This window comes from Rhinichthys klamathensis, unplaced genomic scaffold (assembly GCF_029890125.1).
Source record: "Rhinichthys klamathensis goyatoka isolate OS25496 unplaced genomic scaffold, OSU_Roscu_1.1 h1tg000094l_1, whole genome shotgun sequence".
NCBI lineage: Eukaryota > Metazoa > Chordata > Actinopteri > Cypriniformes > Leuciscidae > Rhinichthys > Rhinichthys klamathensis.
Genome location: NW_026606633.1, coordinates 634,025 through 659,543, shown reverse-complemented (window position 1 = coordinate 659,543; position 25,519 = coordinate 634,025). Strand labels below are relative to the sequence as shown.

At 38.5% G+C, this 25,519-nt stretch overlaps 2 protein-coding genes across 2 annotated transcripts in view; both read left to right on the top strand.

Annotated features, from left to right (window-relative positions):
* Positions 1-25,519, top strand: part of rgl1 (ral guanine nucleotide dissociation stimulator-like 1) — a 222,516-nt gene that overhangs the window by 153,093 nt on the left and 43,904 nt on the right. The gene's annotated exons all lie outside the window — the stretch shown is intronic.
* The window catches only part of sema6bb (sema domain, transmembrane domain (TM), and cytoplasmic domain, (semaphorin) 6Bb), a 132,213-nt gene that overhangs the window by 68,076 nt on the left and 38,618 nt on the right, over positions 1-25,519 (top strand). Inside the window, exons 2-6 of the mRNA XM_056252320.1 lie at positions 6,733-6,856; positions 8,096-8,210; positions 12,105-12,165; positions 12,253-12,315; positions 24,279-24,377. Coding sequence (XP_056108295.1) covers positions 6,751-6,856; positions 8,096-8,210; positions 12,105-12,165; positions 12,253-12,315; positions 24,279-24,377 — 444 coding nt within the window. The 5' untranslated portion in view covers positions 6,733-6,750. The remainder of the gene's footprint in view (positions 1-6,732; positions 6,857-8,095; positions 8,211-12,104; positions 12,166-12,252; positions 12,316-24,278; positions 24,378-25,519) is intronic.

Here is a 25,519-nt window from a genome sequence, read left to right as displayed (position 1 = left end):
CAAAAATATAGCCACTGCATCACATAAAACAAATAGTAAAATGACAAAATAACTCAAAATCACCATAACACATACATTAGAAAGAGAGAAGAAAAAACAGTTTTTTTTTTAAATTAAATAAATGCAGCTTTGTTGAGCAGGAAAGACTTCTTCACATAATAAAAATCTGACTTTCGCATGATACACCCCATACAAATACAGATAAGTGGTGTAGTATGATACTGTTGGGGTATCGAGAACTAACCTGGGGTCAACCACAACTGTATGCTATATTTTGCATCACTTGTTAGTACTGATTAACCAACAGTCTGTATAAGTGAATAGAGCTCATATGAAACCTGTGGTTTTAATGGTGAAAGACGATTCCACCTTCTTGGAATGCTGCCTGACCTAGAGAAAAGCCAATTTCCCCTGCTGTTAGCTTACGCACAGTTTGTTCATTTAGCTCTCATATATTTTCGCCAAAGCTGTTAAGCAGCATCTGTCTATGGTTCTCCCCTTTTCCTGATGTTTGTGTGTGTGTGCAACAGTGAAGCAACAGCCTGATTCATCCCTTTTTTTGTAGATTGCTGTATTTGTCTGGGTGTTTTTCGTGTCTGCAGCGAGTGAAAAATAGCTCAGGGTGTCTCTGCATGAGAAGGTGGTGCTCTGCTGGTTCAACCTGACGCCACACTTCATCAATTCAGAATCAGGATTACTGCTCCGTGGTAAAGTCCATGTGGAGCTGGAGCATCTCTCTTCCCTGTCAGGACTTATGGAATGATGCTGTGCATCTTTATAATGTGAGACTAGCTCTTTGACGTGCACAGACCATTAAGTAGATCTTTAATTTCATGTGTCTTCCTCCATGCAAAAAAATCAGTGCTGGAGTCACCGGGCTGCTTTAAACTGCCCTGATAAATTGCTTCGGGGCTTTGACTGTGTCTGGAAAACAACCTATTAAAACGGTTGTGGCAGAATGGGAGAGTGAATTGGACGTCATGCTATCCAGAAACAGAGGGCAGTAAATAATAAATGGCAGTCCAGACCGAGGCTGCTGGGCTCTGATATGGTTTTGGTTGGCTTGTCCCATTCCCCAAGGGGTCAGAGACGGAGGTTAGCAGTCTCGGGTCACTAGAGCAGGATTTTAGGGTATGTTCAGGAAAGGAATCAGCCTCTTCTTGGCTCCGGGTTCTTCCGGTTTCATTGCTTTGAAAGCATTCCAGACATTTTTTTTGGCCTCTTTCTGCATATTCAGCTTTATTCTTCCGATACTACTTTCAAATTGCTTTTTCCCCACCTTACTTCTGTTATTTTTTTCTCTCTCTTGTACTTTGCTACATTCTACTTAAAGGGATTGTTCATAAATGAAAATGGTCATCATTTACTCAACATCATGTTGTTCAAAAGCTGTATAACTGTTCTGTGAAACACAAAATAAGATTTTAAGGAGTGTTTCAATTGTTTTTGTCCATACAATTAAAATGTATGGTCCAAAACAACATCGGACCAAAAGCAACATTGCACCGCATTGACTTTCATTATGTGGACGTCAAACCCCAGACATGTTTCAAAATTACTTGTGCTGAAGAAAGTAAGTCATACAAGTTTGGAACAACATGAGGATAAGTAAATGATGACAGAATATTGTTGTTGTTTTTTGTAAGTTTTATTGCTGTTTTTTTAACCTGTTATGAGTTTTTTTATTTTTTTATTTTTTTTATCATTTTTATTTAAAGCACTTTGAATTACCATGTTGAATGAAATGTGCTATATACATAATCCTGCTTTGCCTTGACTCCATTTGGAAGTTCACATCATAAATCATTTGTGATAAACTGGAATCAAAATGATAGCAAAATGGCTGATTATTAAATTTTATTGAGAGATCCAAAAAAATTATGTTGGATGATTGGTGGATCAACATGGTTTGCATCCTGGAGCCTTTAAGGCAAATCTGATAACATGAGGTCACAGTGTGAGTTTCATGAGAGGTCAAGGCCAAGCCGTGAAGCAGTCTCCTATAACAAATGTTCTGTTGCTGTTGCTTGGAACATGAAAATATGCTCTCGAGGCCTTATGTAAGGGAATCGATCGATTATAGATTATGATCTGCTGTAGCTGTTTAAATGCATCAAGACATTCTTTACCTTCAAATTCACAAATTAGAAGCAATTGTCAGATAGTGGTTTAATTTCTGTTCTCTCTGATCGCTGGGTCTGATAATGTATGCGTTAATTCAGCCCTTTATTACTGATCACTTTTCTCAAGTCATTAATGCCATTCTCTACACTCATTATCAGTATTTTATCTGGGACACACATAAATGAAGTTTGCTCTGAAATCCTTAGATGATTTATCGTGTTCAAATCCCTCAGGGGTCCTTAATGAAATCAGTGCCTTTCTTCTTTTACCCAGAATACATATCATCAGAACATTATGCCTTCTAAAGGCAGAGGGATAGGGCTCATAATAATCTTATTCATACACAAAATATTTGAATTTTAACTAGGTTTAACGTCCTTGAAATTCCCAGGATGCAGCTTGGCATTAGCATGGAGACCTGCTTTCCGGTAGGCAGTTATTCATTCTACTCATGATCTCCAGCTTTGAGTTGTCACGTCCACTGTTTTTTTCCGTTCTCTGGTCTCAATTGACCAATCATTCCTCAGACTATTGGCAGTAGATCAGAGTTCATTAAGCAGCCTACGCTACCGAGCTATTATTGATTAGCTAAGTGATTTGTTATCTTGAGTAACAGCTTCTCAATGGTCGGTCAGAGATAATGCCGCCCCATCCGTGCTCCTCTCACGGTATCTTAATGACCCCATTCAGATAATTACCTTCTCAAACGTTAGTAATTTCATTGACGGGGAAGCTCTAAAGAGGCATGTGAATCCTATTGTTGTTGGTTGAGCCAAATATGAATTAAAAGTGATGTGTATATTTTTTTCTGTGTTAAAGTTTTTCTAATTACTAAAAGTTAGGGTTTTTTTTCTATGTCTGTTTTCCTAAGAGAGTAAACACTGGTGCTGTGGGTTTTTGAACATTGCTCTGTTTGATTGAGCTCTCTGAAGTGTCAACTGGCTCAGCTAATGGCATGTGTTTGGATGTGGACTACCTGCTGGCTTAACATTGGCAATCTTTCCAGGCCATTTGGTTCTGATTACGATTTTTGCGCAAAACATACACAATCATTGTAGTCTGATTCATAAACAAAAGACTATTTCGAGCTGGTTCTTTTTAGTAAATCAAACACATACATACAGTGTGACCGGTTTATCTCATTCCTGAACTAATGACTCTTATGAGTCAATTCTTTTTAGTGAATCAAACACATACAGTGCAGCTAGTGCAGTCTGATTTCTGAACTAATGATTATTATGAGTCAGTTTTTTTTAGTGAGTCAAACACATACAACACAACCAGTGTTTCACAAGTCCTTGAACGAATACATTTAATGGGCAAAAAGGGTCCTTTGTCTGTCAAAGGTGTGATATGTGAAGTATAGTTCACACAAAAGTCATTTTAAACCAAGCAGCTTTCTGTTGTTCAGCACTGTGAATTTGCATGACCGACTCAAACCTGTGGTAAAATGGCAAAATCAGTATGGAAATCTTTCGCCTTCACATGAAATTCCTAATTGTAGGGATTGCTATTGAAATTGAAATTAACTCTGCCACCAAACATTTGCCATAATTAAAAGTGGGATGGTGTAAGTTATATCCAAGCTTGTATTTACTTCACCCCCTCCGCATCTGTTTAGCTTGCTGTCCCCTGAAACTCTATAGCTCAGAGTTTCGAATTATGCTAATTAAATGCGTGAGGCCTATCGCATACTCGTAAATGATTAATTGTAGCTAGACAATAGAATCTCTGATACCAACTTATGGCAGTGTCTTCTAGTTTTAGCTATCCTGTTCTGTCTGCCTTCATTCCCCAATTGGCCTCTTTTCATTTTCTCTTTTTCTTCTCCTTCATGTAAGCCTATTGTTGAGCATAATTTGCTGCATTGGGTGTTGAACTATTAGTGTGTGGGGCAGCCTTGTTCAGACTTCAATAGGAGGAATTCTAGAAATGTCCTGGAAAGATAGTTAGCCCTGATAAAACGTCACAAGTCGTTTCACTATAGAAATAGACCCACAATGGATGTAGTTGTGTGTGTGTACATGTACATGTGTGCGTTTTGGACAGCAAGGCCACACTTTGACAAATGAGAGCTGGCTGTTTTGCATTGTGTAACTCAATTGGTGCTTAGCCACAGGAAAATGAGAAGGGTTTTTTTGAATAAAGAAATTGAGGCTGTCAGATATTAATACATGTACGTGTCGTCTTAGCGCTGCGGTGGCGAAAAGCTCAACTGACACTGATTTGTTTATGTTTGCACTGTGACTGTAACAAACAGCATTTCCACTAAAGTTTCAAAGCAAATGTTCTCAGCTTGTTAACACTCAAGGCGAGGGATTATTCATTCTTATATTGAGTTTCATGCTATTGAAACCACTGACCACTGTAGAAAATATATCAGAAACACATGACAACTGTAATTTCCCAGGTTTTCCAGCCATTCTTTTGTTCAAATACAACAGTTCATTGAACAGTACATTCATTAGGTATGAAAAGCATGCTGTGTCTTTTCATAAATTCAGTTTTTTCCCCATGATTGGCCCTTTATGTTCCCGTCAGCATGGCTTTCTGTTATGTTCTGTGAAGTTGTTAAATTCTCTTGAACTCTTCCATTTTAATCTGTTCCTTCTGACTTAATCAAGCCAAAAAGATAATTATTGAAGTTTAAAGGGGCTATTTACCCAAAAAATGAAAATTCTCTCATTATTTGTTCAGCCTCATGTCGTTTCAGTCAATGAATCTCTTTCTTCGATGAAACACAAAAGACCCCCACCACCACCACCACCAAACTGTGAAAGTCAATGGTTTCCAATGATGAGGTGGACATCATTTGAGACTTTTTTTGTGTGGACAAAAACAGTGAAAACATTCTTTATAATACCCTCTCTTGTTTTTCACAGAAGAAGGAAAGGCATTGGAATAACATGAGAATTTGACGCCATTTTTCTTGTTGGACAATTGAAGTGTGTATTGACTACATGCATCAATCTTACGTATGTTTTTTTTTTTTTAGCTATTAAAATACCGTTGGTGTCTTTCAAACCAGTAAACGATACACACAAGCATACATGTCTCATCTGTCCATTGAAATCCCTTTTTCAGACAGTACCATTACGTTAGACTATTACAGAAAATACTATTGTGACAGTTCTCTAGAGCTTCTCTGTGCCTCTGAAGTGCAGAGGTAATTTTCCACATAGATTGTATTGCACTTTAATTTGAGTGACATTTGTGTTTCCATCACATCTTCTCTATTTCTGCCATCTTTTTTCAAGAGGGAAGAAGATCTGAAAAGATATCATATTTTAAGAGATCCAATTTAAAAGTCCATCTCTACTTGTTGTTATTTTTTCAAGTGCACACATATGCAGGCACACAAAAGTTTTGTAATAAAAAAAAAAACCCGTAGTGACTACCTACAGTATATTATATGTGAGCCTTAAAATAATAAGTTTGTTCTGGCCAAAATCTAAGTTGAACTGATGTAAAAAATATATGTTTTTTTAAATAGATTGTTTTTATTGACACTTCTTTGCGCTGAATGAAAAATAGGATTATAGTTAAATTAATTATTTGTGTCTACTGTATATTTTTATGATCATCAGATTATGGTATGACATTGTTAACTTAATAACATGTGGTAACACCAAACTCAATAGTGTGCAACAGTCGGGTTCCAGAAATCCAAAAATCCCATTCATTGCCTCCATATGAGAACTGATTTTGAACAATAATTTATAAAAATTTAAAAACAAAACTACTGTGAGCTACAAGGTCGTTTATCAAGGTTTTTTTTGGAACCCATCAGTCAGCTTCATTGAAACTTTTTGGAAAAAAAAATCATGTTTAACAGCGGAATTCTTGGTGAAAAACTACATTATCCATGATTATTTTCCACCAGTCAGAGAATCTTGACAAGCAATTCATGCTAAACACTTTAGCGTTTATAGTTTTATATTTATTTGTCATTTTTAATTTGATTGTCATTCGCAATGTTTCATGGCATTCTAGATCTGTCCCTTTTTAAACCTGTTAAGTGCCCAGTCTTTTACCTTCTTTTTTTTTATTATTCAAGTTTCAAATACTTTTTTTCTTCAAATCAAAGTTAGCAATGTGGTGATTCACCTCATAGCTGGTTGATTTAGTTCAAGGCTTATAAATCTTTCACAACAGACTTTTTAAAAATCCCTACAGGATACTTCCTATGTAGAGCATTTCAAATCAGTCATTTCTATGTCCATTTCGGTTAAGATTCTGCCTATGTAGGCAGTAGACAGCAGGGCAGCTCTAGGTTTTTAAACAGAGCCTCTCACTCACACATGCTTTGACCCCCTCCCCATTTCTGGCTCAGTGTGAAGCCCTTTTGTTAGACGTCCAGGCAGTTCAGTCCTGGGTCCTATGTCTTTGATGACAGTTCTGTGACACACCACATCGAATGGACCATTAGGGCTGACTGACACGAATTCTATTGGTGGATGACTTAATTGCTGATCTTAATCTCTGGGGTGATGATAGAGATGCTTTAGAGTCTATTAGAGTGGTAGTTTTGTTCACAAAGTGAATGTAACTAGAAATCTTGCTAGATTGCCACCTCACCTGACTCTTTTCTGCATGTTCTTTTCATAGTGCCGGAGCTCCACTGCCATGACGACTGTGGCCAAACCTTTCATCGGGCTCTTCTGGCTCCTGCGGTTGGTGTGTGCGGTCTTCCCCGAGGAACCGGGACCTCTGAACTTCATCCCTACTGAAGGTAACGATGTCTCCATTTCACATGCAGTCAGTCAGGATCAGGGTTGGACCCCGTCTGCGCTGTCAGGCTCTCAGCTTTCACTTTCTTATGCAGAGCAGGCATGTGATTGATCACAGATCAATAATATTGATTCCATGCAACCCAGCTTAACTCATTCAGGTCTATCTAAGGTGAAAGATGAGAAAAGCAAGGGATTTTGTAAAGCTCGGAGTAGGAGAAGAAAGATACAAGGAGCTGGGTAGCTCCAGAGAGGGTCTCATCACATACTGAGAGAGGAACAGATACAGGATGAGAGAAACAAACAGGGATATAAAGTACTTAAGTAATTGTACTTCATTACTATAATGTATTATTTTGAGAAAATCTGGATTTTGCCTGTGAATTTCGGCAAGCAATGATAAATGTGACCGCACCTTTATGATCGAGAGCTTGATGTACCCTCTTTCTAAAAGTCCTAAAAGATAAATTTAGCTATATATAGCTAGCTATATATATATATTTTCATGTAAATAAACAATTAACAGTTAAAAGTTTGTTGTTTTATTATTTTTCATTACAATTAGATGCTTATTTAATTTTACTGTACTCTAATATTACATTTATTTAGCTTTAATTTTATCCCTGATGCTTTCCTTCTTCCGGATACAACTACATTAAAATATCAAACAAAATCATATAGTTTTTTGATGAATTTAACAATTTAAGGTTTCAGGATAATTTCTAAAAGATAAAGGCAACAATATATTTTCATGTAAAGAATAATGACATGCTAATAATGCCAATTTTGTTTGTTTGTTTATATTTTTTCTCATTCATTTTTTTTTTTATATCCCTAATCTTACCTTGATCCTTTCCTAATTCAAGGAATACTCGTTTTTTCAAATATAAAACCAGATATTATTCATTGTTTGAATAATTTAAGTTTAAATATTTCAGGTAACCGGTTTCTGGATAAGTATATTTTTTTTGTTTACATTTTACTCCTCTGGTAACAACACTACTTGACTAAGCCGAACGTATGAGGACAGACTTTATCTGTGAAAACCACTGAAGAGCAACCACAGGCAGCTGTCTGAAATAAACATTTTTATCTCAAGAGTGACTCGCAAGTGATCGAACGCCTCTCGCCTTAACGGATCACCTCTCCCACACCCATAAGTGCAATGAAAAGATGATACAACCCTCTGTCAACCCTGTCTCTTTATCATTCACTGTCTCTTCTACCTCGTTTTCCTTTAGTGGTAAGAAGGCATCCTGTGTTTCTCGGACGACCCCATCGCTCATCGCTCAGACAGGAGCCCTTACACATTCAGAGGATTCTGCAGGTCAACCGTACCCTTTACATCGGAGCCAGGTAGGGTGTGAAATAATGCTGATTAGCATGGGCGTACCCTGTAATTATTGTTACACCGGCATCTGTAATTATCTGCATGGAGATGTGTGTTTAAGCAAATTATGTGACATTCAAAAACAATCTCTTTTGAGATCAAAAGTCTGAATTGCTATTTTAATTCAAAGCTATTTAAAGGGATAATTTACTAAAAAATTAACATTCTGCCAGCATTTACTTTGTGTAGTTTCAAACCTGTATGGCTTTATTTCTTCTGTAGAACACAAAAAAAGTTTTATTTTATTTTTTATTATTATTATTGTTTTCAACCCCATTGACTTTCAATGTATGGACAAAATATCTTTGTTTTTTGTGATGATGTCAATTGTTGTTTAATTTTTAATTCACATTTTAATTAATTTGAATATAATAATTGTACTTTATTTAATTTTATATGGTTTTGTTTTATATTATAAAATCATAGTTGTTTGAACATTTCAAGTAATAATTTAGCTTAATCATATCTATTTCAAAATAGCTTGTGTAAGCCTCAGAAAAACATCATACAGGTTTGGAATGACATTGTGAACTGTCCCTTTAAGAAGCATGATGTGTTTCTTGTTTTAGTGGTATTGGGTTATAACTTATAAATGTAAATATTGGACACCTGTAGTGTTTTTAGGATTTTAGGCCATTGTGGGGCTTTAAAGAGGTCACGAAGTCAATGATGTTTTTGCTTTCTTGCATTTTTTTTCTACCCCACAGGAGCCGGGGGTTTGGAATAGATAAACAAAAATAAAACTTCATTAGGTTTGGCGCTTTAGAAAAATAAGCTGTTTTTGTGCATTTTTGCAGCATGCTTCCCAAAAATGGCTGGCATGTCCATTGGGAGAGTTCAAACATATGGTGATAGTTACCGAAATTTGTAGGGGTCCGGCGGGGGAGGCGTCGTACTCTAATAAAGTCTCTCATACGTGTCAGGAAATGACCTGCCCGCTCGACCGTGTCAAAAATTAAACCTCAAAAATAAATATAAATCACAAAGCGCCATATGACTTAAGATGCCCAGACTAGAAGCTCACATAAAAAAGGCCAGAAGTCTTTGGCCTATAGAAGCTCAACTCAGAAACGAGCAACTGTTTCGCATACGCTTTCCAATGTGGTGCCACTGTGGCCGGCGTAATTCGATGAAATTCAAGCCCCGCTGTGTGCAGTCAGTAAACCGTATGTACCTATCAGTGTCTGAAGTAAATGGAGGTGTTTGCCGTAGCCAACAGAAAATGACCTCAGTGGAAAAGAAGATTTATTTAGCCGATGACTCAAGAGGGAGCATTCAATAACAACGGCAACATCGAGTGAAATAAAAAGGAGGCAATACTGTATAGAGGAGAGGGAGAGAGTCAGTGATGTTTCAAGTCAAGGATATAGACAGCCTGGATTGACTGAATAAAGTCTGAAACGGTGTGCTCAAGTGTGATAAGGGGTGCAGACGGGTTAAATCCTGTTAGCATTAGCATAACCGCTCATGAACTTGCCCCAAGAAAGCGACCAGCCTCTCAGCCCCCTCACAGTATTACCTTGCAACACCTGGTCAGGGATGAGAGGACTGAAGTATTTTTTTTAAACACACTTGGTTTCCTCCAGAAATTTCTCGACTTCAACGCAAGCGACTGCAATCTAGCCTCAGACCTGGAGGGGGGGGAAATTCAGACCAAGCCATAAATAAATACACCTATAAGACAAATGAGGTGTTTCTTTTGTGATCTGTATACATAATTAATGTTCCGAGTAACTAAAGGAGGGCTACTAAAATTGCCAGCGGCGACCTGGTTAAGTCACATTAAATCAAGCCTCAGCCACCTCGTTGTGTTTGACCTCATCGAGAGGTCAAGTCTTTCAATTAAGCTCAGGAGTGAAACTCAACACATTCTACCCTCGAACCTGTCACTAACGGTGCGGGACAGGTTCCGGCTGACCTCTGAGGTCATGGAAACAGCCTGACTGACGTACAGCCTCTACTGGTGCAGAGAAATCAAGGACTCAGCTGCCGTCCGGGCTGTCACACAGATGCCGTAGGGCATGGGACGAACGGTGTGAGACCTCCCGCGTCTCCCGTAGCACTGCAATTTACAGATACACTTACTCTTTTAGCTGTCTCCTATATGTTAAATATAGTCAGCCCCCCACCCCCCAAAATCAAATAGGGAAAGCTAAAAAGAGATAGAGGGTAAGAAAAGGAACTAGATCTGCCAGGTAAAAATTGCAATTCTGATCTCTTTAAAAGTAAAAACTTGGAAAGATCAGAATTTTTAATAAGTTTATTGCTAGGGTTGTGCAAAATTCAGAATCGAAGAATAGTCTCCCTTGCCATTCATAAGTGTACATTTAAAATGAATTGTCCACATCAGACAGGAAGTCAATTGGAATGCATTCATCCCAAACCTTTTCAAAACCATTAAACAAGGCTTTAAGCCAACAATCAAAGTTTGTCTGGACATTGCTAGTTTTGAATTTGAATTCTACTTCCTTCAAATTGCAATTCTGTATCCTGTTTGCTGCCTGCTTTTTTTCCATCTAGCATTTTTAAGTTCACATTACAATATTTAGATGGAGACCCTGTTATTTATCTCCATTGCACACTATGCAAGTTGTTACATGATGAAATTTTGAAAGAAGATAAAAAGTAAAGTTTGTTTACGAGATCAAGAAAGAGACAGAGAACAGAAAAGGTACAAATGGAGGGACTGAAAAAGAAAGAGTTTTTACTGGCCCATGTGTGTTCTGTTCTTGCCAATGGCCTGCATGTCTTGTCCAAACCATCTGTGTTTTTTGGTAACCTTGTGCAACTATAAAGCCTGTTTTTATGTTCACGTAAATGTGACAGTACTGTTGAACTCCAAACAGACCTCCAGCTTTGCTTTACTGCTTGAATTATTGTGTCTGCTTAAAGTTTGTGCTCTCTAAATAAGGCAAGCACTGTGTAAGTGTATGATAATTTTAACCAGGGCACTTAGGGGCCGCCCTGCTCAGAGAGGGAATGGCCAAGGGGGATTCATTTTAACAAACCACACAGAGGGATTGAATAATTTATAGTCCATCTCATCAGACTCTCTTCAAGAACACACAAACACACACATACATACAGTCTACATTTTTGTTGATGTGTCCACAGAGCAGTGATGCAGATGGAAGTCTGTGAAAGATAAGATCAATACTACTGCAAGAACATGGGCTGGTCTGTGAGCTTTGCAAATTCACAGATTACAACATTTCAGAAGAAAAAAAAGAGAGAGAGAGAGATTCTCATGATTTGAAATTCTCCAGTGCTCTCTCATCGGGCCGCACGGCAGCTCTTAGTCCTTGGATCAATATTCAGGCACAAACTTGGATACTCTATAACACCAAACACGCCATGATTAAAAGAGATCAGATTCATATAGAGACTTTAATAGACGCCACAAGGTTATAGAAAGATTATTAAAGTGGTTGCAGGAAGTGCTAAAGCACTGGATGCTGTGTTCAAGATGAGAAGCTGCATGCAACATGCATGCAGTGTGGGGGTGGGTTATGAATTATGGAGGGGAAATCAGGCATATCATAATGCAAAGAATCGTGATTATGTAGGACGGGCTGTGGTGAATCGTTTAACTGAGTGCTTGCACTGAGACGGCGTATCTGGGTGAATTTATGTAGGAACAAGAATGTAATATCAATTTGTCAAACATTTGAAGAATACACATTATGCTTCAGTGTGTGAGGTCGACGACTTTGGATTTAAGATATTTGTTCACTGAAAAAAAAAAGTTTGATCTTAATTCTGACATTTCTGATTAAGAAAAGGATTGTTTTGCAGTGTTCTTACTGCTATGTGGTGGTTCACAGTCTCTCGCTCTTTCTCTCTCACTGTGCTTGTGTCAGAGATGACCTTTTCCGAGTGGAGCTGGACAACGTGGTGGGAGAAGAGATGTTTTACAGCAAGGTGAGAACAGAAACGCACACACGCATATAAACGTACTTTGTGCTGGAAATGAACAGTCACTCATTACTGACGTTCCCTCTGTTACAGAAGAGGACATGGGAATCCAACAAAAATGACATCAGAATCTGTAGAATGAAGGGAAAACATGAGGTGAGTGGATATTCTCACACATTTATTTATTTAAATTTATAAATTTGTATAAATGCGCGTACACACACAGAGACACAAACGTTGTGTTTTCATGTTTTATGAGGACTTTACATAGACATATTTTTATACTGTACAAACTCCTACTTTCTGCATTTATACATTTTCAAAAAACATAATTTAGTATGATTTACAAGCTGTTTTCCTCATGGGGACCAAAAAATGACCCCACAAGGTCAAAGATTTCTGGTATTGCCATTCTTGTGGAGACATTTTCCCCCACAATGTAGGGTTTACCAGGACCACACACACACATGCATATATATATATATATATATATATATATATATATATATATATATATATATATATATATATATATATATATATATATATATATATATATATATATATATATACACTCACCGGCCACTTTATTAGGTACACCTGTCCAACTGCTCGTTAACACTTAATTTCTAAGCAGCCAATCACATGGCGGCAACTCAGTGCATTTAGGCATGTAGACATGGTCAAGACAATCTCCTGCAGTTCAAACCGAGCATCAGTATGGGGAAGAAAGGTGATTTGAGTGACTTTGAACGTGGCATGATTGTTGGTGCCAGAAGGGCTGGTCTGAGTATTTCAGAAACTGCTAATCTACTGGGATTTTCACGCACAACCATCTCTAGGGTTTACAGAGAATGGTCCGAAAAAGAAAAAACATCCAGTGAGCGGCAGTTCTGTGGGCGGAAATGCCTTGTTGATGCCAGAGGTCAGAGGAGAATGGCCAGACTGGTTCGAGCTGATAGAAGGGCAACAGTGACTGAAATAACCACTCGTTACAACCGAGGTATGCAGCAAAGCATTTGTGAAGCCACAACACGCACAACCTTGAGGCGGATGGGCTACAACAGCAGAAGACTCCACCGGGTACCACTCATCTCCACTACAAATAGGAAAAAGAGGCTACAATTTGCAAGAGCTCACCAAAATTGAACAGTTGAAGACTGGAAAAATGTTGCCTGGTCTGATGAGTCTCGATTTCTGTTGAGACATTCAGATGTTAGAGTCAGAATTTGGCGTAAACAGAATGAGAACATGGAACCATCATGCCTTGTTACCACTGTGCAGGCTGGTGGTGGTGGTGTAATGGTGTGGGGGATGTTTTCCTGGCACACTTTAGGCCCCTTAGTGCCAATTGGGCATCGTTTAAATGCCACGGCCTACCTGAGCATTGTTTCTGACCATGTCCATCCCTTTATGGCCACCATGTACCCATCCTCTGATGGCTACTTCCACCATGTCACAAAGCTCTAATCATTTCAAATTGGTTTCTTGAACATGACAAGGAGTTCACTGTACTAAAATGGCCTCCACAGTCACCAGATCTCAACCCAATAGAGCATCTTTGGGATGTGGTGGAACGGGAGATTCGCATCATGGATGTGCAGCCGACAAATCTGCGGCAACTGTGTGATGCCATCATGTCAATATGGACCAAACTCCCTGAGGAATGCTTCCAGCACCTTGTTGAATCTATGCCACGAAGAATTGAGGCAGTTCTGAAGGCAAAAGGGGGTCCAACCCGTTACTAGCATGGGGTACCTAATAAAGTGGCCGGTGAGTGTATATATATATAACCTTGTGGCATCTATATATGTATGTATTTTTTTTTTTTATTAATTTTGAGAAGTTTTTCTTTGCTCACTTTTGGGCAATAATAGATAGCCATCACATTTGTTTGTCTGTTGTTTTTTTGGTTATATTGTTGTTATTTTATTTCATTTTTATTTAAAATATTTAAATTTATGCTTTTTATTTTAGCGTTTTTATTCATTTTACATTTTTATTTATTTTATTTTACATTTTCATTATTCAGACATTATTTAATATGCTTATTGAGTTATTCATTGTAGAACCAACATTGGCTGGTCCCTGCAATGTAGGCAAAACCTGACCCATACAAACACACACTTACATCAACAAAACACTGTTAAACAACAACACACATTTATTCATGTTAAATGCTTGTATATATGTGCGAGTCACATTATTTGTGCCCCTGCTCACACTCTAAGGTGCCATCACAAGAGCTGCCTGTGGCAAATTTTCAGGAAATCATTTTTTTTTCTGTGCTGTCTGCAAAATAGAGAGGGTGTCAAAAGCTGCCAGCGGTCCCCACAGCTGCCCACGCATGACCACTGCAGATATCTTCCTTTCACACACCCTTTCTGCTTCGTCTTCTGGAATGCTGGGTATTTTGTCTGACTTCAATGAGAATGAAAGGGAGTTTTTATTGAAAGGTGTCTGTGTGGGAAGAGTGAAGGATGACTTAATCCCCTCCAGGTGAGAAAAGAGAGAAAAAGAGAGAAAATGACTTATTTAACACTGAAAATGACACCTGACATTGAATCTGGGTGACAGAGCATAAGACAATAGCACAACAGAGAGCAAGTGAGATGAGACATGCAAAGGAACAGAGAGAGAAAGCGAGCAACTCTCCCACCTGTCTGCCCTAGGGATGGGTGGGAAAACTGAGAGAAAGACCAACATAGATGAGGAGTGAGAGAGTGAAGAGGTCAGTAAGAGAGAGAGTGGACAAGAAAGATGGTAAAGGATGGTTCACCTAAAAATTAACATTCTGTCATCATTTACTCACCCATGTATTGTTTCAAATATGTATCATTTACTTTCTTCCATTGAACAAAAAAAATTAACACTTAAGATTTTTTTTTTCATGCAGTGACAGTAGTTTGTAATGACCATTGCTGCTAAGCTTCCAAATTTACCAAAAAAACAACAACATGGAAGTAGTCCAGACTTGTGCATTATATTCCAAGTATCTGAAGCACATGATAAAATGATCCTCTACAATGACCTGTAAACCACTGTGACTGGATCATTGAATCAGTGAGACTGTGGGGCTGATCGTTTCATGATCAAATCAGTCCAGTTCGCAAATAAATCCATTCAGAATATAGATTCTGAATCTTAGCGAACCATTCTGAACCTGAATTCTTACTTCTGTAAGTTCTTGCATCTATAATCTAAATGAGCCACTCTGATTCTTTATTCTAAATCTAAAGAATTGAGAAGAGATAGCATATATATAGATGTGAACCACTCTGAACCTGAATCCAAACAACACTCTAATTGTAAATGTAAAAGAATCACTTTAAATCTGGACCCTGATTCTACAGTATGTGAACCACTCAGGCACTCATGTCTTGCTTTGTTTGTCTGTATTCTGTTCATTGGTGTTGTTTGTTGTTGCCTTACAGTTTTGTAACATTAATTTGGGTTTGCGCTCTGACAGGTCAATGTGAAGTCATGCAGATTTAACACGCAGTTCGCGAACAAATCAAACTGGGTTGTGAATGAATTGTTCAAACAGATTTATAAAATGGATCAGCTGGTATATTGGTACAAAACAAGCAAAATGACTATTTGTTCATTGATTCGATTCTGAAGTTCAAATAATGATTTGATCACAGCAGTTCTTGAATGAATAGTTCACTGAAGGGGCAGATGAACAGTGAATAACTTAATTTAAACTCAAATTTTGGTGTGTTTGTCACACAAAGCTAACACATTTCTTTAGACTTGGAAAATAGTGCCTGAGTCATATACAGTAGATTTTTTTGTAATTATTTTCTGTGTGAAGATTCTAAAAGAAAATTCTCATAGATGGTCCGTATAATGACATTGGATGACATTTGGAATGAGTAAATCATGACATAATTTTGGGGCGTGAACTTCTCCTTTAAAAAGTGAGTTGGCTATAAGATAAAGGAGAGGGATTAAGGGCTAGAGAAAGAGGGACTGTTGGGAGGGGAAGAAGAGAGGGAGAGAATTGCCCTCTTAGAGTTATTAAGTCTCTAAACATGAGAGGTCATGCAGAGATGAACGAGACACGACAAGCTCTTAAACAGAGCCCAAGATCTCACGCTGAGTGGACACTGATACACACACACACACACACACACGTCTGCACAAACACTCGCTGTACACCCATACACAGCGTCCTCTAGTCCTCGTGTGTGAGTCCTTGCATTTTTCACTGTGATACATTTGCCACTGGGGTAATTGGTTTTGGTAATTAAATGTTTCTGCACGGCTGATCTAAGAGGCCACACGCTGTAATTGGGAGGGAAATTCAATCTCCCCATCTCTGCCCCTTTCATCTGCATCTGCAGGAGGCCATTTTGAATCTCAGATGAATGCAGATGCAGTCTCTTCTCTCACTGCAAGTGTCAAAAGCAACTATGTTCTCTCTCTCTCTCACACACACACACACACACACACACACACACACACACACACACACACACACACACACACACACACACACACACACACACACACACACACACACACACACACACACACACACACTGACTCTGGAGCTGGTTTAATGCAAGGCAGCTGGGGTGCAGCCAGTGCTTGCAGAAAAGAAATTCTATGCCAGTTCTAGACACATTATGATTGACAACACTTAGACCGATTGTTTTACAGATAATGTGCTGATGCAGCTCACTGCACTTCCAATTACACACACCTGCATGGATGTGCTGAATATTAAAGAACCACTCTGAATCTGAATTGAAAATCTACAAAGAACCCAAGTGAAACACTTTAAATCTGCACAGTATATTCTCTGTTTGTGTGTAACATAATCACTCAGAATCCGATTTCTCAATCCAAATGATCCCATCTGAATTCTGAATCTGAATATAGACTGACTTTATATAGAAGTGAACAATTCGAAACACAATATCAATTCTGGATCTAAAAAACATCCCGAGTCTGAATTGTAAATCTAAAAGAACCACTCTGAATCTGGATTCTGAATCTAAAGGATCCAAACTGAATAGGAATTCTGAATTGAAATATAGATAGACTGTATATAGAAGTGAACAGTTCTTAATGTAATATCAATTCTGAATCTGAATTGTAAATCTAAAAGAACCCTTCTGAATCTGGATTCTGAGTCAATTGTTTTGAACCTAAATTCTTTCTTCATCTAAATTCAAGTTGCATTTGAATATTCTCAATATAAATGAGCCACTGCTCTCAATGTTGATGTTAGCCCAGGGAACTACACTAACATTTTCCACTGGTGGCACTTGCGCTACTAACTTTTTCAGTTACTAGCGCAAAACATGATTTGGTCGCACAAATTATTTATATAGTAAGCCGCTCTGGATAATAATGACCAATAGTGAAACTGTATTGCGTACAGATGTGCTTTTTATTTTACTCTCCATCTTTTAAAACACATGCCTTCTTGTTTTCTTTTAAAATGGTTGGGATAGATTTACTGCAATAGAAAATACAGTAGCCTACACAATAAAGTGCTAAATTAATTTCTTTTGGATTTCACCATGCTATGGTTGGCACAGATGGGCAGACTTCTGAACTCTTAAGGAAAAGTAAAATGAATATAATATGTCATTGTGAAGCTTCAATGATTTGTGTTTGAATTGTTTTGACGCAGTTACCAATTTGGACAGTCCTGCAATTGAAGGCCCACAGAATTTACAGTAGGGCTGCACGATATTGGTAAAAAAATGACATTGCGATATTTGATTTTTCTGCGATATATATTGCGATATAAAAACAATTTCACCAGATGACTTGAATAGCTCTACTTGGAAAGAATGAATCATTCTAGAATGACTCTTGAGTTCAGTGTTGGACAGATCAGTTGTTATTTTAACCATTCATTAAAGTGAATCGGTTCAAAGGAGTCAGTTCGCGAATCGGACGTGTCATTAACGGACCACGGCACACGTTGTGTGATTATCCAGGCAGTTTAGGACATCGCACAAGATTTGTCTCAACACAGAAAACATTTCATCACCAGATAGATTTTTTGTTTTGTTTATTGAAAGAGTGGTTTATGCCATCTGAATGTGTGGAAAGCTTTTCAGAGATGATGAGGCAACGTTATTTTAGCACAATTCACAACCAGTGGTAGTTCAGAAAAAAAAAAACTTCGGTCTTCCGACCTTTTACCATCGTGTATTCTCAAAGATATTCAGTCAACTCAATTCATTATTATGAGCGAGGGAGGGAGAGAGAGCGCGCGCGCGACTGGGGCTTTCACTCTCTCTGCTCGTTCTCTCAGTTAAACAAGCGCGAATCCGCGAAGCCAACTTGATGGGCCCTATTTTAACGATCTGAAACGCAAGTGTCAAAGCGCAAAGCGCAAGTAACTTTGTGGGCGGATCCCGGCGCTGTTGCTATTTTCCCGGCGGGATAAATGCCTCTTGCGCCTGGCGCAAATCTAAAAGAGGTTGGTCTGAAGTAGCTTCATTATTCATAGGTGTGGTTTGGGCGTAACGTGGAATAAACCAATCAGAGCGTCATCTCACATTCCCTTTAAGAGCAGGTGCGCATGTTGCATGGCGGATTGCTATTATAACGGCGGATTTACCAGGCGCGCGTCAGGAGCGGTTCACAGCCGAGGAGACCGACGTTCTTGTCAGGACCGTGAAAGACAGAGAAGTGACGTTGTATTGCGTGCTTTGCGTGCACCTGTAAACTATGGCATAAACCCTCATGCAGTAACACCCTCACTGTTTATTGACTGTCTGAAGTAGAATGCATGCAGAAATAACAAGAAATTCAACGTTCAAATCAGACTTATCTATCTATTTATCTCTCTATCTCTCTATCTATCTATCTATCTATCTATCTATCTATCTATCTATCTATCTATCTATCTATCTATCTATCTATCTATCTATCTATCTATCTATCTATCTATCTATCTATCTATCTATCTATCTATCTATCTATCTATCGTGGGTGGGTTTCTCCCATCCCCATACAAATCAGTGTCGGTTAAACAGGCGTGGGAGGAAGAAAACTAAATTTTCATGGACACCACAATGATTTCCCTCATGTGTTAATATTTTTCCTTGCTATAATGTATGATTTGCAAAAATAAAAACTGCTGCATCTGTGTTGATGAGAGAATCAAAGTGTATGCGCGTTGTGCACCCGCTACATTATGGCCAAGCATGCGCGCTTAAAATAGCATAATGAACAACGCGCAACGCGCCACTGACTTTAGACTAGTTTTTTTCTGGTCAGTGGCGCAATTGTTTTATAGAACAGCAAAATAGCATGAGGGAAAGTTTGCGCCGGAACACGCCTCCTCTTTGCGCTGAACCGCCCCGGGGAGCGCAAGTGTATTTCTTAGTTAACCGACGTGTGTCTGTGGAGGGAAAAGTCCGCTTTGCGCGGGTGCAAAATAGGAATGATACATGCGTCAGTGTACAAAGTCATTTGCGCCGAGTGCAAGATAGAGCCCAGATGTGTTGAATGCTCAGAGCGCGTTATAAAACGTATTCTTAAAATACACATTTCTGTTTTAATAAATGCTCATAGTAAATCATAGCATATTGCCTAAAACATTAGGTAGGTACAAAAATAATCAAACGGTGATACATTTGCGACCCATTAAAAATTAGGGTCGCAATGGCATTTCAAAAGGTCGCATATGCGACCATTTTGGTCGCAGTGTAGTTCCCTGTAGCCCATGGTGTGTTCACCAGCCATCAGCATCAAAGTGTGTGAGGGGGCGTGGATTAGCCCTAGAGCAAAAACACAAATACACACAATCCCTCTCTCACATACACAAAACTCCAATCATTTTCTCCTCACGTTTTGTCCATCTCTTTCTTTATTTCTTAGTCAATCCTTTTTATAGCTAACATACACATCCTACACAACCACAAACACAACACCCTACTCTGTGTTCCCTGGCAGATTTGCACTAATTTAGCCCCTGCTGTTAATGTGGTCACAGTCTGACCGAGGCTGCTGTCACTGCAATTACAAAGAGAATTCTAGAATGACAGTATTGCCATGGGAAAGAGGGAGATTGAGAGGGGGAAAAGAGGTCTCTGACAACTTTCTTGTGCTCTTTCCTACAGTATTCCCTCTTCTATCATGGTTGGAGAAACAGACTGAGCTGAGCATATAATGGAAACTTCTGAGAGTTGGCTTTGCTTATTGTAAATATGACCCTTTTATTATGAGGAACAGTGTCTAAAGTGGTTAAGTGGACACCCGTGAGAGATGAGTTACGCTCGTAGTTGATAATGATGTGCAGAATTGTGCAGTATCCATCCAGTCAATCGACGTTCACGGTGAAAGTGATTTGCAGTGACAAAGCAAACTGAAGTCCTTCATTTCCAGCCATCATTTGTGATGCTCAAAATTGAGCATTGAGCAAAAACAAATGAGCTTTATTCGCAAAAATAGAAATAAAGCGATCGACAATGTTATGTTGTTCATTGCTTGATACAGTTGACAGTTTTGTTATTAACTAAAACTAATAGCAACGTTTCCATTAATTGAAATAAAGATGAAATGAAACATTTGAATTAAAATAAATAAAATTGACACATAAAATTACTAAAACTTAAACTAAATAGAAAACTGAAAGCTAATTCGAAATATTAATAAATAGTATTTGAAACTGGCAGTTGAAAATATTTTTAAGCTTTTATCTCATACTGACGTCATGCTTTGGACACATTATGAGGCAGTGTCAGTCTGTGGATGGTTTATGATAGTATTGTGGGACTGCATTTTGAAAGAATGTGTTTAGATATAAAGATATCAGTGATCTTGGAATGTAGGGAGTACTTTGCGCAGATGTGCGGTGTTGGTGTAGATGTCATGTCTAGAGACTCAACAGAGAGGAAGAGAAAGAGGAGGAATTCACTTGTTCAGCTTCAGCTCAGCATCTGTTAGAAAAAAAAAAACATCTGCCAGAAAGACAACGCCCTTTTACTAAGGCTGTCTCACACACAAGCTTGGGTGGTAAACTTATCTAGGACCCGGTATAAATAATTTAGTACTTGACACCAACAGTGAGAATTTGCAGGGGATAGTCAAGGCCCTGTAAGCTGAAGAAATATGGCATGCAGGTACAGGGTAGAAAGTCGAAGAGAGGAGAAGACTTTTTTTATAAAACAGACCTGACTTGAGATAGAGATAGAGAGGTTAAGACAGAGACCTTAAGACAGAGACCTACACTGTGACAAGTTCACAGAAATACAAAAAACCTTTCAGACCTCATTCTACTTTTTTCCACTTTAGCAGAAAAGGATCAAATGTATTACTGGGGGAGGGCATGCAGTAATTTTATATTTATATAATTTATATATATATATATATATATAATTTTTTAAAAATTGTTTAATTTTTTTATACCGTATGTTTAACATGGTTATTTTCTTACCATTGTCTATCTATATATATATATATATATATATATATATATATATTCAAATTTCTTTTTGCTGCTCGTCTGTGTGAATTTATGCTCAATTTTCATTTTTCATTTTTTTATTAAAATTTTGTACATGATTTTTTTATTACTATTTTTTCTAGACTTTTTTCTGTCTCTGCTTGTGTGTGTGCGTGTGTGCGCTTTGGCTACAATCTTGACAATAAATTACTAAAAATTGGAAAAGCAGAGACAAGAACAGTCTGGAAGAGAAATGCTGCAGGAGTGGAAAGGGTGGGTTATAGACGGACACAGAGGAAGGATAAAGGGATAATTGGACTGGTAGTAGGAGAGGAAAAATAAAGGGACGAGGAAAGTGCTATTGTGAAACACCGAGCAGAGGACAGTTGATGGTGCAGAGGACGTCCAGCACTAGAGAGAGAACCCCCTAATGGACTAATGAATAGTGTGTAAATGAATCAGGCCTCTTTGAAAATATGAAACGAGGGGATGAAATTGGAAAGACCAGGTGATGTTGATTGAAGAGCTGGAGGAGGACGAGAAGGCCGTTGTTGTTTATCCGCGGTATGTGCTTTATCGCTTAGAAGACCAGGAGCTGTGCCAAGTGTTTGGACTCTTGGAGGAGTTTGTCGAATCTGTTTTATGAGTAGAGTTATAAGGTCTTGGTGCATTGGTCCTACAGAGACTCAAACACACAAATACACAAACACAGGATACATCTGCATCACAACACCCACACCACCTACACACAATGCCAATACGGTAAAAAAAGCATCTGTCTTACAGAAACACTAATAACAGGCCATGTACGCTCATAGCAATGAATTGTGGGCTGACATTTATGTGATTTAATGTGCCGTTATCAGTTATGCTGTTAGTTCATGATCTATCGCCAACAATTTTAGGCATTTCTGTATTTCTCTCACCTCGCACTCATTCTCATCCTTTATTGGCATGACAATTGGTATTGATAATTAAAATAAATAAAGAAAAAAAAACAATAGTGCAAATAAAGGAAACAATTTGTACCGTTCAATTATTACTTTTTACTTTTTTTAATACATTAACAAATAAAACCATACAAAGTAACATTAGAAAATAATAATAGTCATTTGTATTTACCTTTCCATTGCTCAAGGATGCTTAAAGTAGATACAATTAGAAAAGAAAGGTAACAGCAATAGGGTAGGTAATAATAACAAACAACAGGTAATAATGAAAGACAATAGTACGCAGAGAAGAAGAAAAATAGAATAATAAAGCAAGGATAAAACAAAGATAGTAAAAGGGTATTACATTGACGGGGTGGCAAACATCAGCAGAGAAATACAAAACCCAGCTTAAGAATGATAACATTCAGAAAACAAATGAGTTTTGAGTAGGGATTTGAATTCAGAAATATTATTAATGCAGGAGAGAGACTTCCATAGTTTGGGTGCAATAACACTAAATGATCTACCTTCCAAAGAAGAGAGGCGACACCGAGGGACAGAGTGAAGGCCAGATTCAGATGACCGAAGTGATCGGGTCAGGATGTAGGGGAGAAGCAGATTACAGAGATAGCTAGGAGCCAAGCCATGCAATGATTTGAAAGTGAGCAGTAGTATTTTGTACCTGATACGATAGGCCACTGGTTGCCAGTGGAGATTTAACAGAATAGGGGTGATATGGGCAGAACACTTGGTGTAGATGAGTATTCTTGCAGCAGCAGAGTTCTGAATATATTGCAGTCTGGCAATGGAGCTAGCAGGTAAACCAATGAAAAGGACTTTACATTAGTCAAGACGGGATGAAACGAAAGCATGGATAACCGTTTCAGCATCTTTAACACTAATGAAGGGACGGTGCTTGGCAATGCCACCCACGCAAGTGAAAGAATGCAGATTTGGTGATAGAGTTGATATGAGTTTCAAAAGTGAGAGAGGAATCGGAAAAAAATAACACCAAGATTTTTAACAGTACTGGATGATTTGATGAGAGTAACAGCAATATCACAGGTAAAGTCCGTAGGAATTTTGCTAATAAGTGATGGGGTTCCAGTTATGATTTCAGTCTTGTCCATGTTTAGTTCCTGAAAGTTGGAGTTGAGCCAAAAATATTTTATTAAATAATTTAGGTAATTCCATTAAATAAATTCATTAATCACAATTTTTTAGATAATAATGATTTCTCTCATGTACTATTTCTCTCTCTCCTCATTTCTCCACTTAAAAACAAAAACCCCGTGAGGACCTGAGCATCTGGAATAACACTCACTCCCACTTCTCCCCCTCCGGCTCCTTCCACACGTCCTCACTCTCTCTCTCTCTTCATTCGATAACAGATTGCTGTGATCGTGAGGCCCCGTTGCCCACAGGTTGCTGCCCATCAAATGGTGCCACGCTGGCGGGCACACGCGGGGTACACCGGTGGGGGGCGGCACGTGGGGGAGCATGACATAATCCATCTCTATTTCACATCTCTTAAAGCCCTTCACAGGTGCAGGGCTCAAACATGTGCGTTCAATTGAACCGAGGTTTAACCGAATGACTCACTGTGGCGTGCCTCTGGTTTGCCAAGAGAATTGTTTGTACAGATGCAAACAATCCTTGGAATAAAATTGAAAGTGCTGAGAAATGTGATGTCATTCTGAGGGGGAATTTTTTCAAGAGAGTTTGATTTAGGAGACAAATTACTTTCTTCTTCTATTTTTTAGGATGAGTGCCGTAACTACATGAAGGTTCTCCTCAGTCGGCAGGGTGGATTGTTTATCTGCGGGACCAACGCCTTCAATCCCTTATGTGCCAATTATACAGTGAGTACTGCATACTTGAAACACACTTGCACAAAAATGTATTGTTTCAGAACCTCACCACACCCTCTGTGCTTTCATTACCCCAAAGTTTTGTCAATGTTTTTGGGCTCTGTATTTTCTCATTACATTTTTTCATACTTTTTTTTATTCTATGCAGCCCATTACATTTCTCACATATTTTCTTTCATTCTCCCTAACTGCTTTTTTTGCTTCAAAACTTAATAGTGCATTTCAGAGCACTGCTTGCAGCATCGTTCCAACCGACTGGCTTCATTGGGTCACTACGCATTTTTGACCCGGATGGGAATCACTTCACAACCCCCAAGCTAAAAAAGAGTCTCCCCTGCCATTTGTTTATACTCTGTTTTTCCACCTGCCTGACCGTCAATATGCCCAGAAGCAGCAAGCTGTTTCTGATGATCTCAAGAGCAGAGAGCTGTCATTAATCAGTCTAGATGCGGTTTTCTGTGCGTGGTTGTTTATTCGAAAAGAATGGTAATGCCACTCAAAGGGCACGTTGTTTGAATCCAAGACTCTGTGTGTGTGCGTGCGTGCGTGTGTGCGTGTGTGTTGGTTGCCTTCCATCCATCTGGCCGGTGACTCTATCGCCCCCAGCGTACGTGAGTCACATTAATGGAGGGTCTTAGCTGCTGGTCCACCTGCGGCATCAACTTGAAACATAAATGCTGAACCAATCACACTAATAATATACAACATGCTGGATAAAGAAGGAAAACACATAATTACTAATCATCCACTCTGCCGGATTCTAGCCTGGAATAATATAATATAATAATGATATTTTTTATATACCACCATGTAAAAGTTTGGGGTCAGTAATATTCTTTTGTAAGAATGTTACAGAAGATTTCTGTTTTAAATAAATGCTCTTCTTTAAACGTTTTAAAGGATTTCAAATTTTATCAATTCTGTACACCAAATGCTTGGAGATAGGAAGCAGTTTTGTAACAAATTACGTTTCCTCCGTTAAGTAATTTCTCTGTTTAGTAGCAATTTGAGAAACTGCTTTAAGAGCAAAATTGCAGACACCCCGATCTTGACAACCACCTGCCGCTATTTCCATCAAGGGATTCAGAAAGATAGAAGTTTGTGTATGCAGTTCTCGAGGACATGAAGAAACT